General features: G+C 47.8%; 3 protein-coding genes across 3 annotated transcripts; 2 read left to right on the top strand and 1 right to left on the bottom strand.

Moving 5' to 3' along the window:
- Nucleotides 1–31: 31 nt before the first annotated feature.
- AFUA_8G04070 (uncharacterized protein) lies at nt 32–2687 on the bottom strand. Its single transcript, XM_077805296.1, has 5 exons — nt 2011–2687; nt 1701–1953; nt 1518–1579; nt 1295–1443; nt 32–1231 (listed from the first exon to the last, which is right to left on the bottom strand). Coding segments are annotated over exons 2-5 (1077 nt in total). The 5' UTR covers nt 1703–1953; nt 2011–2687; the 3' UTR covers nt 32–367.
- A 116-nt stretch (nt 2688–2803) lies between these two features.
- AFUA_8G04060 (putative beta-N-acetylglucosaminidase) lies at nt 2804–9140 on the top strand. Its single transcript, XM_742120.3, has 6 exons — nt 2804–3013; nt 3111–3535; nt 3731–3849; nt 3956–6468; nt 6579–8506; nt 8563–9140. The coding sequence occupies exons 2-5, from the start codon at nt 3486–3488 to the stop codon at nt 6690–6692; spliced, it is 2796 nt and encodes a 931-aa protein (XP_747213.2). The 5' UTR covers nt 2804–3013; nt 3111–3485; the 3' UTR covers nt 6693–8506; nt 8563–9140.
- Nucleotides 9141–11905: 2765 nt separating this feature from the next.
- AFUA_8G04050 (NDT80/PhoG-like DNA-binding family protein) lies at nt 11906–15037 on the top strand. Its single transcript, XM_742119.3, has 2 exons — nt 11906–12766; nt 12828–15037. The coding sequence occupies exons 1-2, from the start codon at nt 12621–12623 to the stop codon at nt 14431–14433; spliced, it is 1752 nt and encodes a 583-aa protein (XP_747212.2). The 5' UTR covers nt 11906–12620; the 3' UTR covers nt 14434–15037.
- Nucleotides 15038–15057: the final 20 nt, after the last annotated feature.

Raw genomic sequence — 15057 nt, 5'->3', positions numbered from 1 at the left:
ACAGGTAACTCATCTTCTACTGGAAACTAACCATTGCAACAGTAATGAATTAGCGGGATATGTAAAAGCTCACAGACAGCAAGAACGCCAATTGATATGATCTTCAGGAGCCAACTCTATACGCAATAACTAGTTGCTATGCAAAGCGAGCAAATATATCTATGAAGGAAGCAAGATCGGCCTATACAACACAACACATTCATAAATATGACAAACAGTCGTCAACAACGGCGCACGAACAAGTCTGCTGCATGTTCACCCGAAGTCCTTGAACCTTCAGACAAATAGTAAATACTCCAGCGGAGTTGTCCAGCATTTTGTTGCCAATAAATTGTAGCAACCTCAGTCACGAAACTTGCGACTCTCTTCAATGGGATACGACTCTCGCGCCCATCCGATCGAACATAATGTCGGCTTTGAGCGTCGTATCCAACCCGCCAATAGCGGAGTCCACCAATCGAGAAGACATGCTATCAGGTGTCAATTCATCCTCTTCTATAGAGTTTTGGAACTCTGTGTTGATTCTCAGGTCCTTCGGAACTTTAGAAGGTGTTGACGCGGGGGTGAGCTGGTGCGGCAATTTGCCCGCCCCTAACGGAGCAGGCACATAGGTCCTTGGTCGATAGACAAGTGGCGGGCCTTGCGTACGAGCATCTGTTCCAGACTGCTCGATTGACTCGAAATAGCGGACTGTCTTGACCTTCAACTCCAAGGTAGCATCGCGGTCGCAGACAACTAGCGGGTGTTGATGCAACTGCAGTGCTGACAGTGTCCACATGTGGTTAACACCACCCTCGAGACCCTTCTTCAACGCAAGGGCTTTGTGAGCGCCCGTTGCCACGATGACCACTTCCCTGGCCTCCATAATGGTCTGAATGCCAACTGTCAAAGCCATGCGGGGAACTTTGTCAACATCATTGTCGAAAAACCGCGAGTTCGCAAGAATTGTATCGTACGCCAACGTCTTCACCCGGGTTCGACTACTCAACGAGGATCCTGGCTCATTGAAGGCAATATGGCCATCAGCTCCAACGCCGCCCAGGAAAAGCTCGATGCCACCATAACCGGCAATGCGGGCTTCGTAGGAAGCACATTCAGCAGCCAGATCTGGGGCGTTGCCATCTAAGATGTTGATATTCTGCGGTGGAATGTCGACGTGCGAGAAAAAGTGCTTGTACATGAAGCTGTGATAGGATTCTGGGTGGTCACGAGGTAAACCCACATACTCATCCTGAGTCGATCAGCAAATGGCGGCATACAAAGAGTCATGATAATGCCAACGAGGGGGAGATACCATGTTGAACGTCACGACATTTTGAAAAGATATTTCACCTGTCCGATGGCGCTGCACAAGTGTTCTGTATATAATCTCGGGGCTGCTGCCAGTGGGAAGACCCAGTACGAAAGGACGATCTTGAGTAGGTTTGAAAGCCTTGATACGACCTATTGAGGATCGAAGAAGAAAAATGTGTCAGAAAAGTAACCAAGTAAGCCTCATCGACAACATAACAGCGTACTGATGATATAGTCCGCGATATATTCCGACGCCTGCTGAGCGTTCTCCCTGATGATAACTCTCCTACAGACATGTCAGAAAGCAGCGAAAAGAATCCTTTTTCTTTTATCTCCCCTCTTGAAAACACCTCTTGACATTTCTTTACGTCTGAATGAAAGTGGCAACAGATAGAAGGCATACTTACATGGTGAGTTTATCTGTAGTTGTACGTCACTGGACCAAAAAGGATTAGCCGGTGAGGGCTGATAAGATCGCAGGGCTGAGACCCGTAATATCTGAGCTGGTTATGGCACGAAAGGCTTCGTTCACGGTCAGGGAAGTAGAATGGATCTATCGCGCCGTGTGTGAGAGAATTAGATATAAAGGTGTGTCCAACTTGGACAAAGGAGGGTGCTGATAAAGTAGCCGTCTGCTACGAAGGATTTCAGTCTATGGATCTGTTGCAACTCAGCCTGTCAATCTGGATCGGCTTGTGGAGTATGACAGGATGATACCTCTCACACCAAAAGAATTCGATATATTGTATTGCATGGATGATTACTACTAGGTACTTCCTCTTCTTCCGCGCAACTCGCAATACTACAACGTATGATTGTTTCTTTTTCCTCGCCCTGAATTCATAATACTTGCCCGCTAAACATGGCCATGGTAGCAAAGCTTCCATTATTGCTGAGCTTCCATTTAAATATTCAGCGCCCGTTTGCTCTGTACTGTACAAGAAAGAGTCCATGGTTCAACTGCTGCAGATGACGCACCACCATCCATCGAGGTGATGTCAAGGCGCGACCAATCGGGGAGGCGAATGGAGAAATGTGAATACTGTTAGTTATCAATAAGAAGCAACTTAAAGGTGAAGTAGGTTGGACAAAAAGGTTCCATCTGGCTGGCAATCGACCTGACGTTACAAAAAGAGGTGGCAGACGGAACAGTTGACCTTGATGGGCATCATAGTAAACTTGATCCGAAAGGGATATTCTGATAGGAAAGTGGCAGAAAACTAGCCATATTAAGTTCCTACTGATAAGTATTAGGCGTTCTTCACTTTTAACGAATGACTCCGCTGTTGCATTCGGCATCGGACAGAAACCCGGGGAAGAGTGCAACCCTAGTATGCAGTCTGGCTGTGGCGTTGCATACAGTTTCATTCACAAAAGTCGGGCTTGGCTGTAACAGGCTAAAATTACAAATACATTTGTTCTGTTATGTACTGTAAAGAATAGGTAATGTATATTACAACATGAAATTACTGTTTCTGATGACTGTACAATTTTGTACAAGTACAGTGTGCGGAGGCGGCAGAAGGTAGGTCGAGCTTCAGTTGTCACGTGATAGTCATCCTTAGTCATAGAGCCTCCCTGACACGAGTGATCGAGGGAAAACAATGGGCCATCAATGGTTTCTCTCCTTCCCCCGACACTTTTCTACAGTAGGAGACCGAAGACAGTTCTTTGCCAATGCCACTGTCAGGCAATGCTGTACTAATAGTGCAGTTCACTGGTAACATTAGAGACATTCACGTCGAGTGCCCCATCCCCATCCCCCATCCCGGTCGTCTTCTCTGCTAGGCCATCTCCATTTTCTGACTTGCATTAAGCCGACGGAGTACCGAGCGCGCTGATCATAATCAATAATTGTTTACCTTATCGACCGTCCTAGCTACCTAGGTGAGGTAGCTAAAGTGCTTCGAAGCTGGGAATGTGAGCTACTACCAAGATAGCTTACCTGACATTACTTAGTACTCACTCACACGAGTACCTTTGGGACCAGCCAGTTAGATTTCAGCATCAGGAGCTTAATTCAATTGCCGTATCTGGTTACTCCCAGTTCGGCTTACGTCGACGTTTGCGGTTATCGTGCCACAACACCACGCTCATTTCCATCATCCACAACACTCTGAAATCCTTTGACAGGTCCCCTTACTCTCCACTCCCTTCAGTTTTGCACTTGCATTCCTCAGTCCAGGGCCCTGATGGCCCCAAAAGAGGATACGCTGCCCCCTGGCTGGGAGGATCTAGACAGGTAGGAATTTAACGTCTTAGCCACTTGTGTATTGTTTTTCGTCTTCACTGTATTCCATGGTCTGCATTCGGTCCATCAAGCATAATCTATTACGTTTTTTCCGGGTCTTCGGCTTTACTTCTCTGTCCGTACAGTTCGCTTGACGACTGAATAATGGCTGACTCTTTGGTCTTCCCCTTCGCGTCCTGTTTCCAGACAGATGGGGCAGCTCTTCATGATGGGCTTCGATGGGACGTCAGTCAATCCCCAAATTCGCTCTCTTATCGAGAATTACCATCTGGGCTCAGTTCTGTTGACAGCCAAGAACTTAAAATGTATTGTCACATCGATCATTCTCCTCTTCCCTTCAAGCACCTCTTTATTAACCAATTATCAAAGACATTCAACCTTCCCTTTGCTAACAAAACGAATCGCGAGCAGCTGCAGAAGAGGCAACGCGACTGGTGCTTGAGTTACAAACAATCGCCCGAGATGCTGGCCATCCTGTGCCTTTACTTATTGCCTTGGACCAGGAAAATGGCGGTGTGAATAGCCTGTACGATGAAATCTACATTCGACAGTTCCCCAGCGCAATGGGAATCGCAGCAACTGGCTCAAAGTCACTGGCTCATGATGTCGCATATGCTACAGCCCAAGAGCTGAAAGCCGTAGGGGTCAACTGGATCCTTGGCCCTGTACTAGACGTTTTGACTAACGTACGAACCCAGCCGCTGGGGGTTCGCACTACCGGCGATGATCCCCAGGAGGTGTCGCAATATGGCGTTGAGTTTATGAAAGGCTACAAAAAAGCAGGATTGGTGACATGTGGCAAACACTTTCCGTCCTATGGTAACCTCGAATTTCTTGGGTCTCAAACAGACGTTCCCATCATCACCGAGTCGCTGGAGCAGCTCAGCTTAACAGCGCTGGTCCCATTCCGCAATGCCATAGTCCACGGTTTAGATTCGATGATGGTGGGAGGTGTCTCAATGTCGTCTGCCGGTGTGAACGTCATGCATGCTTGTTTGAGTGAGCAGGTTGTTGATGACTTGCTGCGGAAAGATTTGAAATTCAATGGTGTGGTGGTTTCTGAGTGCTTGGAGATGGAGGCTCTCACTCATAATATCGGTGTCGGCGGCGGAACAGTGATGGCGAAGAATGCGGGCTGTGATATAATCCTCTTGTGTAGATCCTTTCCGGTGCAACAGGAGGCGATCAATGGTTTGAAGCTCGGGGTGGAGAACGGCATCATTGGTCGGGCTCGCATAGAGCAATCTTTGCGCCGGGTTTTGAAAATGAAGGCGAAATGCACCTCTTGGGACCAAGCCCTGAACCCTCCGGGGCTGCCATCTCTAATGCAGATGCAACCATCTCATACCAGCCTCTCCAAAAGGGCATACAACAACTCTATTTCAGTTGTACGTGATAAGCAGAATTTGCTTCCGCTGTCCAACATCATTGAGCCTAATGAGGAATTGCTACTTTTGACTCCGCTTGTCAAGCCACTGCCCGCATCTGCAGTCTCTCGTTCGGTGACGGAGCACATGAATCTTTCTATCGACCCGATTGCTTCAGATAGAACCGCCTCTGTGCTGAGCGGTGAGAGTGTTTTCAAGGAACTGGGTCGTTCTCTCTCACGTCAAAGAAGTGGTCGTGTTCTACATACATCTTACACGGCCAATGGCGTCCGACCAATCCACGAGAATTTAATAGATCGGGCTAGTGCCGTCATTGTCGTCACTGCCGATGCAAACAGGAACTTGTACCAGCATGGCTTCACGAAACATGTCTCTCTAATCTGTAGGTCTCAGTTTTCTCCATCGGGCGAGCCGCGAGAGAAGCCTATGATCGTCATCGCCGCTAGTTCCCCATATGATTTTGCCATGGATACGTCCATTGGTACCTATGTCTGCACTTACGATTTCACAGAGACCGCTTTGGAGGCGTTGGTCAAAGTTCTCTACGGAGAATTGACACCAAAAGGCTCATTGCCGGGTTCTATCAGCCGCAGCCAGAAGCTCCATCAAGCGCGGCAGCACTGGCTTGTAGAAAACTGGAATGAAGAGAGAGATGCCCAGTCCTTGGATACTTTACTGGATGCAGTCAGAGCGGATTGCGCGCAGGGTCAGCGTTCTGAGCTGCTAGGTGTGACATCCAGCAGCTTTTTATTACGAAGCGAAGAGATTGATGAGGCGCACTTTGTTGTACGAAACAGCAGTACGCAGGCTTTGTACGGATTCTGCTCGACTTATTTCTTTAGGTCGACGGGCACAGGCGTTATTGGATCTTTGATTGTTGATCCTGCAAGACGGAAATTATCTATCGGGAACTCACTGCACAACCGCGCAATCCGAACACTTCTTCAGCGAAAGGGAATGAGGAGGTTTCAGCTAGGTTCTCGACTCCCAGGCATATACTTAGGCATTCCGTCTTCGAATCCAGTGGAGCGTAAGAGGTTACGCCAGTGGTTTGCCAACCTTGGCTGGAACACTGCCCTTTCGCGGCCGGTTTGCAGTGTGGTGCTGCGGAATCTTCCAACATGGACGCCGCCTGATGGCCTCATACAGGGGTTGAAAAATGCCGACGTCTCCTACGATCTTGTTCATGGGTGGGATTACGCGGAGCCTATCCTTGATCACATCAAGACGAATTCTCGACAAGGACTTATTGATATATACAAGATCGCTTTGGGAGGAGCACCAAACTGTGGCATAATACGGGCCACGCGGCCGAGCGATGGAGCAATTCTGGGTACCGTGGTGATATACAACGGACGGTCGTCATTGGCAGAGCACATGCCTGTGCTGAAAGCCACACAACCGTCGAGCGGAGGCATATCGTCTCCAGTAATTTCTCCGTCTGTTGGCGAGTATGCTACGGTGATGCAGGGGCTCGTATTACTGGGCATCAAACAAATTCGGAGACAAGGCGCAGAGGCTGTTGTCATTGACTGCGTAAGTTCAAATCCCCTTTATCCAGCGTTCCAATCATTCCGTTCACTCCCCCGGCTCACGGGTTAGGTTTGCATCTCGATCTGCAGTATGTTAACTCATTATCTTTCCAGGTTGATGGCGACAGCAATTTCGATTGCCTGTCTGGAATGGGCTTCAGCATGCTGCATAGCTTCGAGGAAGTGAACTGCGATGCAGCAACCTGGACCATGATGCCAACGACGTGAACGAAGTCTTTTCTTTTCGCCTCGCTCGACTACCATAATTCTCTTTGCTATGACTTTGATGATATCCCTGTACTTCATCTTTCTCCTCCTTTCGCTATTGAACGTGTTCTTGTCTGAGTGACCTCAATTGCACAGTCTATCCGCGTCGGAAGTTATTCTCTTTCTGCAAGACCTTAAGGCGGCCGTCTGGCTGATCTCGTACACGACTCGCGGGGACTCTTTTCGTCTTCTTCCATGTCTATATGTATATATTTTCACTTCTTCTGTCGCTTCCCACTATGTTTGCCATTTTATCGCATGTTCCATGGTCCGACAGATTGACCTTGACTTGATGCCAAGGTATTTGATCAGCAGTTGGGGAGCGTGGGTGTATATATCAGCGAAGAGGTTACGGAAGCAACTTCTGAGGAGAGATAGGGAAATGTGTAAGACGCGTCTTCTAGAGGGTCAAAAGAAAAGCCACTGCAGAGCACTAATACGTTTCTTACGCCTTGGAAGGTTCAACGTGAAGTGACTGAAAATGGACGAATTTTCTACACGTTCTAGGATTAGAATGATAATGGTGCTAAGGTCAAAGCCATAAAGTCAGCTCTCGAAGCCACTTTTGTGGGAAGGAGGAGGTGAACACCGTGATTTGGAACATTTCAGTTCCAAATAGATGGTAGAAGGTTGATTCAGAGAGTGTCCCTGTTGAAGGCTGTATGCTCTTCTCGCTGCCTCGTTTAAGACACCCAGAAAAGCTCCTCCTGAACCAAGTCTAGCAAAGGACCTTGCGATTAGGTTGTGATTACGAGATAGGATGATTTATTGTTTGAGCATCGAGGAATCAAATTCACAACCCAAGGGCCGACTTAATTCACTACTTCTTTTCGTCCGTTCAATGGTTTGGAAAGAGACAATCTGTTGTCCTCGAACCCGAGTTGATGAACGAAAATCAAGGCTTTCATGAAGTCGAAGTCCGGTAGACCGAAGTCCCAGCTAAATCCGGCATTCGCTCTCGACGGTTTTGAGACATCCCGTCTGAGAGCCGGCATCCCAAGCGGGACTTTCTCTTCGCTAGATTAAGGACGGGAAACAATCAGGGTCTGTAGACGTTTCGGGTATTGCCAATGATAAATGGGATGAGTAGAACGATCATTAAATCATAAGGAATTGGAAAAGGCTGTTTGCGAAGAATCGGGCTCGGACATGATTTTGAGAGTGTACCGGCTGCTTGCGGCCATGCTGTAACGACTTGTTTGACGTTTGCGGGGCCCTTGGGATCATTGACAGCAGTCCGCTGTCACACAGGGGCAATGAGAAGTAGGCAGTGAGTCTTGACCGAGATCATAGCATGCCTGGACTGGACCTTTGAAACACAGGGAAGAGGAGAGCACATGAGTGATTTTGACAGACCAGCAGCAGCTCAGTGGGCCATTCCTTCGACTGCCGCCGTTGTTGACAGGAGATGGCAACCGAGCCGCGTTGAGTTCCTTAGCATGAGACTAAAGAAAATCATGCAGATCCTCGGAAAGTTTCACGGTTTCACCTCAGTTCCACTGAGCTAAGAAATCGGCTAAGTAGTACAATAGGCCAGATGGGCATCATGAGACTAGTACCTCGTACCGAGCCTCGTGTAGGCGAAATACCCGCTGTACGGAGTACCGTGACTTTCCATCTCCCTCAGTCAATCAATCGTGTACTCCGTACGAAGGTTTGTTAGAAAGATAGGAGACATATCTCGACCCAGCCCGAGACTGCCTGATTTTAGATTAATTGGATTACATGTATGATTGGTTCAATAAGCAAGTTGTGCAACCATCCTCTGGCACGAGGTTAGCCCGAATTTGGATAATGCAGACAGTGATGGCTGCAGCTAATGTTATGAAAGGGGGCAATAGGTCAAAGTTTAAATGCCCCTCTTCAGCGAAGGTTCCTAGGCTCGCTGAACTTACTGAACAATTTTGCTTGTGATAGTACCGTTCGGTCACAGGCCACAATCCACTATACGGAGTACTCGGAGACTTGGGACTCGAGACGTTTAACTAGCAGCGAATGGATGACACATTTCAGGCAGGCTTATTCTACGAAGCGACTTGGTTTCCCTTGGAAGACCACCACAATTGTTACGTAAACTACCTGATATCGAATCATAGGGATCAGTGTACAATGAGGTAGATAAGAAGAAAGTGAATTGCAGCCGAGCAGCAACTTAGTAGACTACAGGTTGCAGAAAGCCTGTGTGAGGAGGGGTAGGAAGATGAGCAGGCATATATTCTAGAAATTTACTGCAACAGGCAATAATCAACTGGTAATCGGGCTTCCATGGCGGTGTCAATTTGCTTTCTATGTCCACACTGCTGAGGAGTAGTCCATTCAAAATGTCGTGGATCCATGTAAGCTCAGTACTGTGCTCCGTCATGTTGTGATTATGACCATAATTGACCAACGACCGCCTTCGCATCTTACCAACCCCTTTTTTTAAATTTCTTAAAAACTTTGAGGACGGGAATGACCGACAGAGTTGAATGAAGGGGCCCTTGGGTTGTGGGCTTGTGGCTAATCCGGCAACGCCGCTTTGTCTGATCTGAGACATACAGCTGAACCTAGCCAATCGAAATGGTAACTGGCTAAAGTCTGATTTTGGCCCCCATGGATCATTCGACCTTAATATGTCGAATAATACCTGGAAAATTTAATGCACTGCACTTCTCATCAACGTACGAGTTGATAATAAATAATGGTACAAAATGTGGGATCTCTAGAAAAGAGAGTTATCGTGAAGTACTCCTTGAAGAATCCGTAAGGGGTTTTTAAAAAAAAAAAAAAAAAAAAAAGGGGCCTCAGATACTAAAGCTTTCTTGAACCCAAGTGTTAACTGCATTCGTCCTAGATGAATATGGACCCTGGAGGACTGGAAGAGAGCTATAAAGTAGTCCTGGACAGGTGCTCTAGCGAGGCAGGCTGCAATCCTGACTTAAGTGACTAATTCCTGATTTGTGAATTCATAGTGTTAAGCTATCTGTTATGGAGAACTATCTTATCATATGCACTGGCCACTCAGATCTCTGAAGGCAACATTATGGATCCTTATTGATAACAAATAAGCACAGCGGACCTCAGGCACCACAATTAGGCTTAGTCGTAATAATCAAGCTCGGGCAACAAGTCGAGAAATGGTCTGAGTAGTCTCCCAGACACCTTGAATACAGTGCCTCGCTAGGCGAAAAATTGGAACAACATCCGGTCAGCCTTTGCGTCGTACTGACTCGCCCTTGTTTCCCCGGGTTTGAGAACAGGCCCATTCCTGTTTAGATATAGCGTAATTAGACTCAAGGCCATGTCTCCAAAAGTGGCAGGTCCTTAAAATGCCAAGCTGGGGTAAACTTGCACTAAATTCAATGATTACAGCCATGTTACGAAGCGAGATTTTGGCTGTCAATACATGTCATGCATACGTTAGGTGGTTAAGGTTGGTATTCAACGACATGATGCAGCTAAAGGAAGGTAAGGACTGAGTAATCATGTCTGTTTGCAGCGGGATAATCATGGCTGAAGCTTCAGATCCGTTATTCGGGTTTCTCTCTTCATGTGTTAATTGCCTTTCCGATACGGGATAGGACCTTATAATATCGTCATCATTCTTATGTCCAAGTCGGTGTCATATTATTTTCCGACATCTACTCCATAACTTCCGCTACTCCAAGGTAATATGGTACGAAATGTATGGTAATGTACGGAGTAGAACCTTTTCCTATGAGGAACGCTGCTATCTTACTGGTGTCCATCTAACATTGCACCAAAATATCTACTGATCAGTTGCACCTAGTTAACTGGCCAGGCACCTTGCAATGGAGTGTGTGTGTGGACTTTGGAACTACCTCACCAATGTTTGATGACTTGGGGGCTGGGGCCCATTTTTGGGGGGGTTTGAGGGGGACTGCTAACAGGTAGAACTTTGGAACGGATCGGTTGCGGACGCTAAGGAAGCCTGGAAGGAGCTAAGGACGATTATTGCCTCATGATCTGGTATCTAAATTTCCTCCATGCAGCGCCCCCTGTTCTAGAAGAAGGTGCTAAGAGTAAGGTTTCTACTCGCTCTCAGCCCATGGCGTAGATAAGATGATAGACATCAGTAATCTGACGCAGAAAGCAAGGTAATGAAAGAAGAGGTGAGAGAAAGAATCTACGCGAAAATTATCTATGATAAGAATCCCTCCCTCTATTCTTCTAATGATTTCAAACAGCGAAAGCAAGAATGGCCGTCTGTACCTACTTCATCCCCAAGAGCCCAGCCAACCAGATGACCTAGATAGAATCCTTGATTAATACCCATCCTCTAATACAGTCAATAATCGAATCACAAAGTGCAGTAGTCTACTCCGTACCTTTCCCAAACGCTCTTCTTCGAGTCTCCACAGTTAAATCCGAATTCAGCCAAGTCAATAATATACCGTCTCCGGTTGTGTCAGGGGTCCTGCTCGTCCGTATTGACTAAGGTAGTTACTACTGTGTACACTAGGGTGGCTGCTGGCTAGATGCATTAGGACGTAGCCGGTTTAGTACGGAGTACTTTGTATACTCTGTACAAGTAATACTGGCTACTCTTCTGGCTACTTCTGCAAAGGATCCAATCTCCATCATATCAACTTCTACACCACAAAATAATTATAGTCATATACGTCCTGTGGGCATTCCGATTCCATTGTAGCAATTGGGAGCTATACCTTGATACGAACTAGGTTTGCAGTACCTTACCTATGTAGGTACCTCAGCTGGCTCAGTAACCTTTGGTATTACGGTAAGTATGAGCCGAGGACAGACGAGGGCCCTGAGGTATCTGGGTCAGATCCACTCATGCTGAATCCGGCAACTGGACCAATGCTTTGTTTTCCAGAGTCCATCATGCACTCTGATGATGAATAAACCTTTGTCAACTTGCGAGCTTGTGGTACAGCCTACAGACTGTCTTTCTCCGTCCAGACTATAGTAATCTCTACTACTCTGTAGAAGAAGTATCTGTCAGGTAGTGTAGCCCGACTTGGGTGAATCGGAAGAGGGAATTGTATCCAAACCACTCCATACTGTCTACTGGTTCGGGAGAAGGATTGGGTTTCCGCTCCTCGTTCCCCACGCCAGTTTGGTTGGTTTTTCTTGTTTTTCTTGCCATGCTGCATATCATCCCATTTATTTTTCTGGTCCTTTTCTTGTTCGGGCTGCTTTCAACCAGTCCCGTTCAATTCAGATCTTTTAAGGCCTTTTTCGACCTACTCTCTATTGCTCTCTTGCGCTTCCGGATCGTTCTTCTCGTTGTCTTTTGTGGACTTTCCGTTTTAAGTCTTCGATCGCCTCCACTACCCAAGGCACTAACTACACCACTACTACTATTACCACTGACTGCATCTATCTACTACATATCTACAACTATTTGCAGTAATCTTGCATACTTTACATTGTTATTAACATCATCACCATCATCATCATTATCATTATTATCGTTATTACTCGTTACTCGTATCAGTTTTCCTACTGTCGTGTTCTCTACTATAACAAAAAATCATCTTGGAGCTGGAATTCAAAATACCTCACCTAGTTTAGTCCGGACCTGTGCCATCTTCTTACTCCTACTTTCCTCTCTCATTGCTCACCTCTCCCGCTCTCTTTCCTACCCATCCAGGTGTCTACTTCTGGTCTTACGGACTGCTCGATCCACTGCACTATTCCTTTTTTCATCATCTTCGTCCTCTCCATGTTCGTTTCGCATTAGGTCTTTCTTACGTCCTCCGGGCTGGTCACGATCGCCTTTCCTCCCTCTTCTTCTATCCTCTTTCGTTTCTACTTCTTTCCTCTTCACGCAACTGCCTTGACCTTTCTGCCTTTGCCTTGCGTCCTCGAATTCGTTGTCTCTTTCGTCGGCGCTGTTCTATCCACTCATACATCTCCATCACCATGGAGGGTTTCGATACTATGGCCATGCCGTATCTGGCCAGTCCGTTGTCACTGGGCAATATGCAGGGCGCCGACTACCTTAATGCCATGCCTGGTATTGATCTACCCGACCAACGCTCGAATTTCGACTCCGACACGTTCGTTAGGTAAGTCCATCCTCGCTTTGCGCTCACAAATGATCATTCTGACCAAAGCGCACTGGAACAGCGGCGAGGATATCCCTCCCTTCACTCAGCACAGTTTGCCGAACACGTTGAAACGTTTCTCTTCGGGGTACGACGATCCCTTCACGGAAATGGTGACCCCATTCGACCCCGCACCCTCCGAACAACCTCCAGACTCGTCTATTGACCACAATAACAAGTTGCTGAGTTTCTCAATGCCCGCCTATAATTTCACTCTCCTTGATTATTCGTTGCGGCGGACGTCGTTATCGCTATCGGCCCAGTTACATGGCATGTTCTTTCTCGCCGAATCGCCTTGGACCACATCCCCGACGGAAAACGCACCGCCCCAACAAGGGGCGGAGTTGACATGCTACCGGCGCAACCTGTTCCAGATCACAGGCTCCGTGACCCTGCCTCGGAGTCTACGGTACATCATGACCGAGCAGGGCGACCGTATACCTATCCTTGCGCAAGAACTCTGCGTTTCCGCCACTGAGTCTGTGGAGGGCAATTCGGTCAAGATCATTTCAGTGCCCTGGAAAACGCCCGCTGCGAACGGCAATCAACCGACTGATGACAATGGTGCTAGTAACAGCAATGCGAAGGTTGAGAAAGAACCCCCACCAATTCCATTGGACATCATGGCGGGCCAAGACCTGGACACCGATTATGCGACGTTCCCGATTGCTTGGAAGCGGTTACAATTCCGTGTTGCGACGGCCAACAACGGGCGGAGAAAAGAGCTGCAACAACATTTCGTCGTCCGACTAAAGGTTGTTGCGACTCTGTCCACTGGCGCGAAAATTCCGATCTGCGAGGTTCACTCAGGGCCTGTGATTGTACGAGGTCGTAGTCCGCGCAATTTCCAGTCGCGTAAGGACTTACCTCTAAGCGGCAGCGCTGCGGCATCAAGAAAGAGCGCCCAGGCTGCCACCCTCAACCGCACCCCTACCAGCGATACCGACCATCGGCCCAGTCTGACGCCAGGCAAGGCGAAGTCCACAGCTAAAAGCACCTCGCCAGACACTTCGCTTCCTCAGTCGACCATTGCAGCGCAGCGACAGTCATCCCCTGACTGGACTCACATACCTCACTCCTCTGGAGGCGCGCTTTCTTCTACACCCCTCCCTCAACCGTCATTATATCCTCAGTCCACTCCTGAATTTTCTCGCATGACAGATAGCCAAAGACGATCGAGCGTCATGGCGGCACCGATCAACCTTTCCCTACTAGATGACGATACTACTGGCGAAGGTGTCAACCTGGTCGATTCAGCCAGGCCTGGCTCCTCGTATGCCAACGACGTCTCACACAAGAGTCACGATATGGGCAGCTCGGCGCCGCCCACCAAAATGCGCAAGCTGTCCCACAGCGTGTCGCAGGCACCGTCACGAAGCACATCAACGTCGCTACCCTTGCTAAACACCGCTGGTTTGCAGCAACCCTTCGCATCGTCTCTTCCGTTTCCGAATGAAAGTGCTGATCTACTGTACGAGTATTTCCCTCTGGGCCTGGACGATTGGCAAGCTCCTGTGGATGCTGTCTACCGTCCACATGTGGTACATCACACCAATATGCCAGAAATGAAATTTGTTGCTGGAAGAGGGAGAAGCAAGCGGTATTTTGCTGCAGAAGATGTCTTTTAAGAACTCCCTTGTATGGGAATTCGGCAGGGTCTCATTCCACTATTCCGCAGAGATTCTTTGCAAAAATAGCATCCATGACTCCTATCTCGATCAACCAGCTATCCACTATCCTGAAAGACTCTGCATCAGACCACCCCGCCCTTCCCCATACCCCTGATCCCTTGTCCTTTCTAACACCTCACATTCCACTTTCTCCATGGCTTTCTCTCATTTCTGGCGTTATCTATACTGGCACATCTTTCGGACAGAATACGCACTAACAGAATGCGCGTTGACTAGTCTCATGTATGGGTATGGGCTACACTGCAATCGAAGGAGCAATTCCGGCGTGAGGGAGTTTACGATGACGGCGGAGTCCTTGTTTTTGTCTGCTGTCCCTTTGACCTTTTCTTTCCCCTTCTTGATTTCCGTACTTAGGCTCTTAAGAGTTCATGTGGTTTGGTATGCACATATCTCACTGTGTCATGATGTCTTGCTACGACTCTGTCAGCATACGGCAGAATTGTTGGGATCATATACATGCTCTAAGGAGACTCTGAAATCCAGCTGATGCCTGGTCCCGAAAATTAGTCCTGGAAAGATGACGAAATGCAAGTAATGACTCGTGGCAGCTAATAAACAGCG

Source organism: Aspergillus fumigatus, chromosome 8 (genome assembly GCF_000002655.1).
Source record: "Aspergillus fumigatus Af293 chromosome 8, whole genome shotgun sequence".
NCBI classification, from domain to species: Eukaryota; Fungi; Ascomycota; class Eurotiomycetes; order Eurotiales; family Aspergillaceae; genus Aspergillus; species Aspergillus fumigatus.
The sequence above is the reverse complement of the archived record's forward strand: the minus strand, read 5'-3'. Positions and strand labels throughout refer to the sequence as shown.

Bases quoted from the DNA above. Each gene is read 5' to 3' on its own strand.
- AFUA_8G04070 (XM_077805296.1), bottom strand. The intron at 1,444-1,517 runs GTACGCTGTTAT...GATCCTCAATAG, and splicing joins TATCGCGGACTATATCATCA to GTCGTATCAAGGCTTTCAAA. The intron at 1,232-1,294 runs GTATCTCCCCCT...TGATCGACTCAG, and splicing joins ATGTCGTGACGTTCAACATG to GATGAGTATGTGGGTTTACC.
- AFUA_8G04060 (XM_742120.3), top strand. From the start codon at position 3,486: ATGGCCCCAAAAGAGGATACGCTGCCCCCTGGCTGGGAGGATCTAGAC. The intron at 3,536-3,730 runs GTAGGAATTTAA...TCCTGTTTCCAG, and splicing joins GGCTGGGAGGATCTAGACAG to ACAGATGGGGCAGCTCTTCA. The intron at 3,850-3,955 runs GTATTGTCACAT...AATCGCGAGCAG, and splicing joins GACAGCCAAGAACTTAAAAT to CTGCAGAAGAGGCAACGCGA.
- AFUA_8G04050 (XM_742119.3), top strand. From the start codon at position 12,621: ATGGAGGGTTTCGATACTATGGCCATGCCGTATCTGGCCAGTCCGTTG. The intron at 12,767-12,827 runs GTAAGTCCATCC...GCACTGGAACAG, and splicing joins GACTCCGACACGTTCGTTAG to CGGCGAGGATATCCCTCCCT.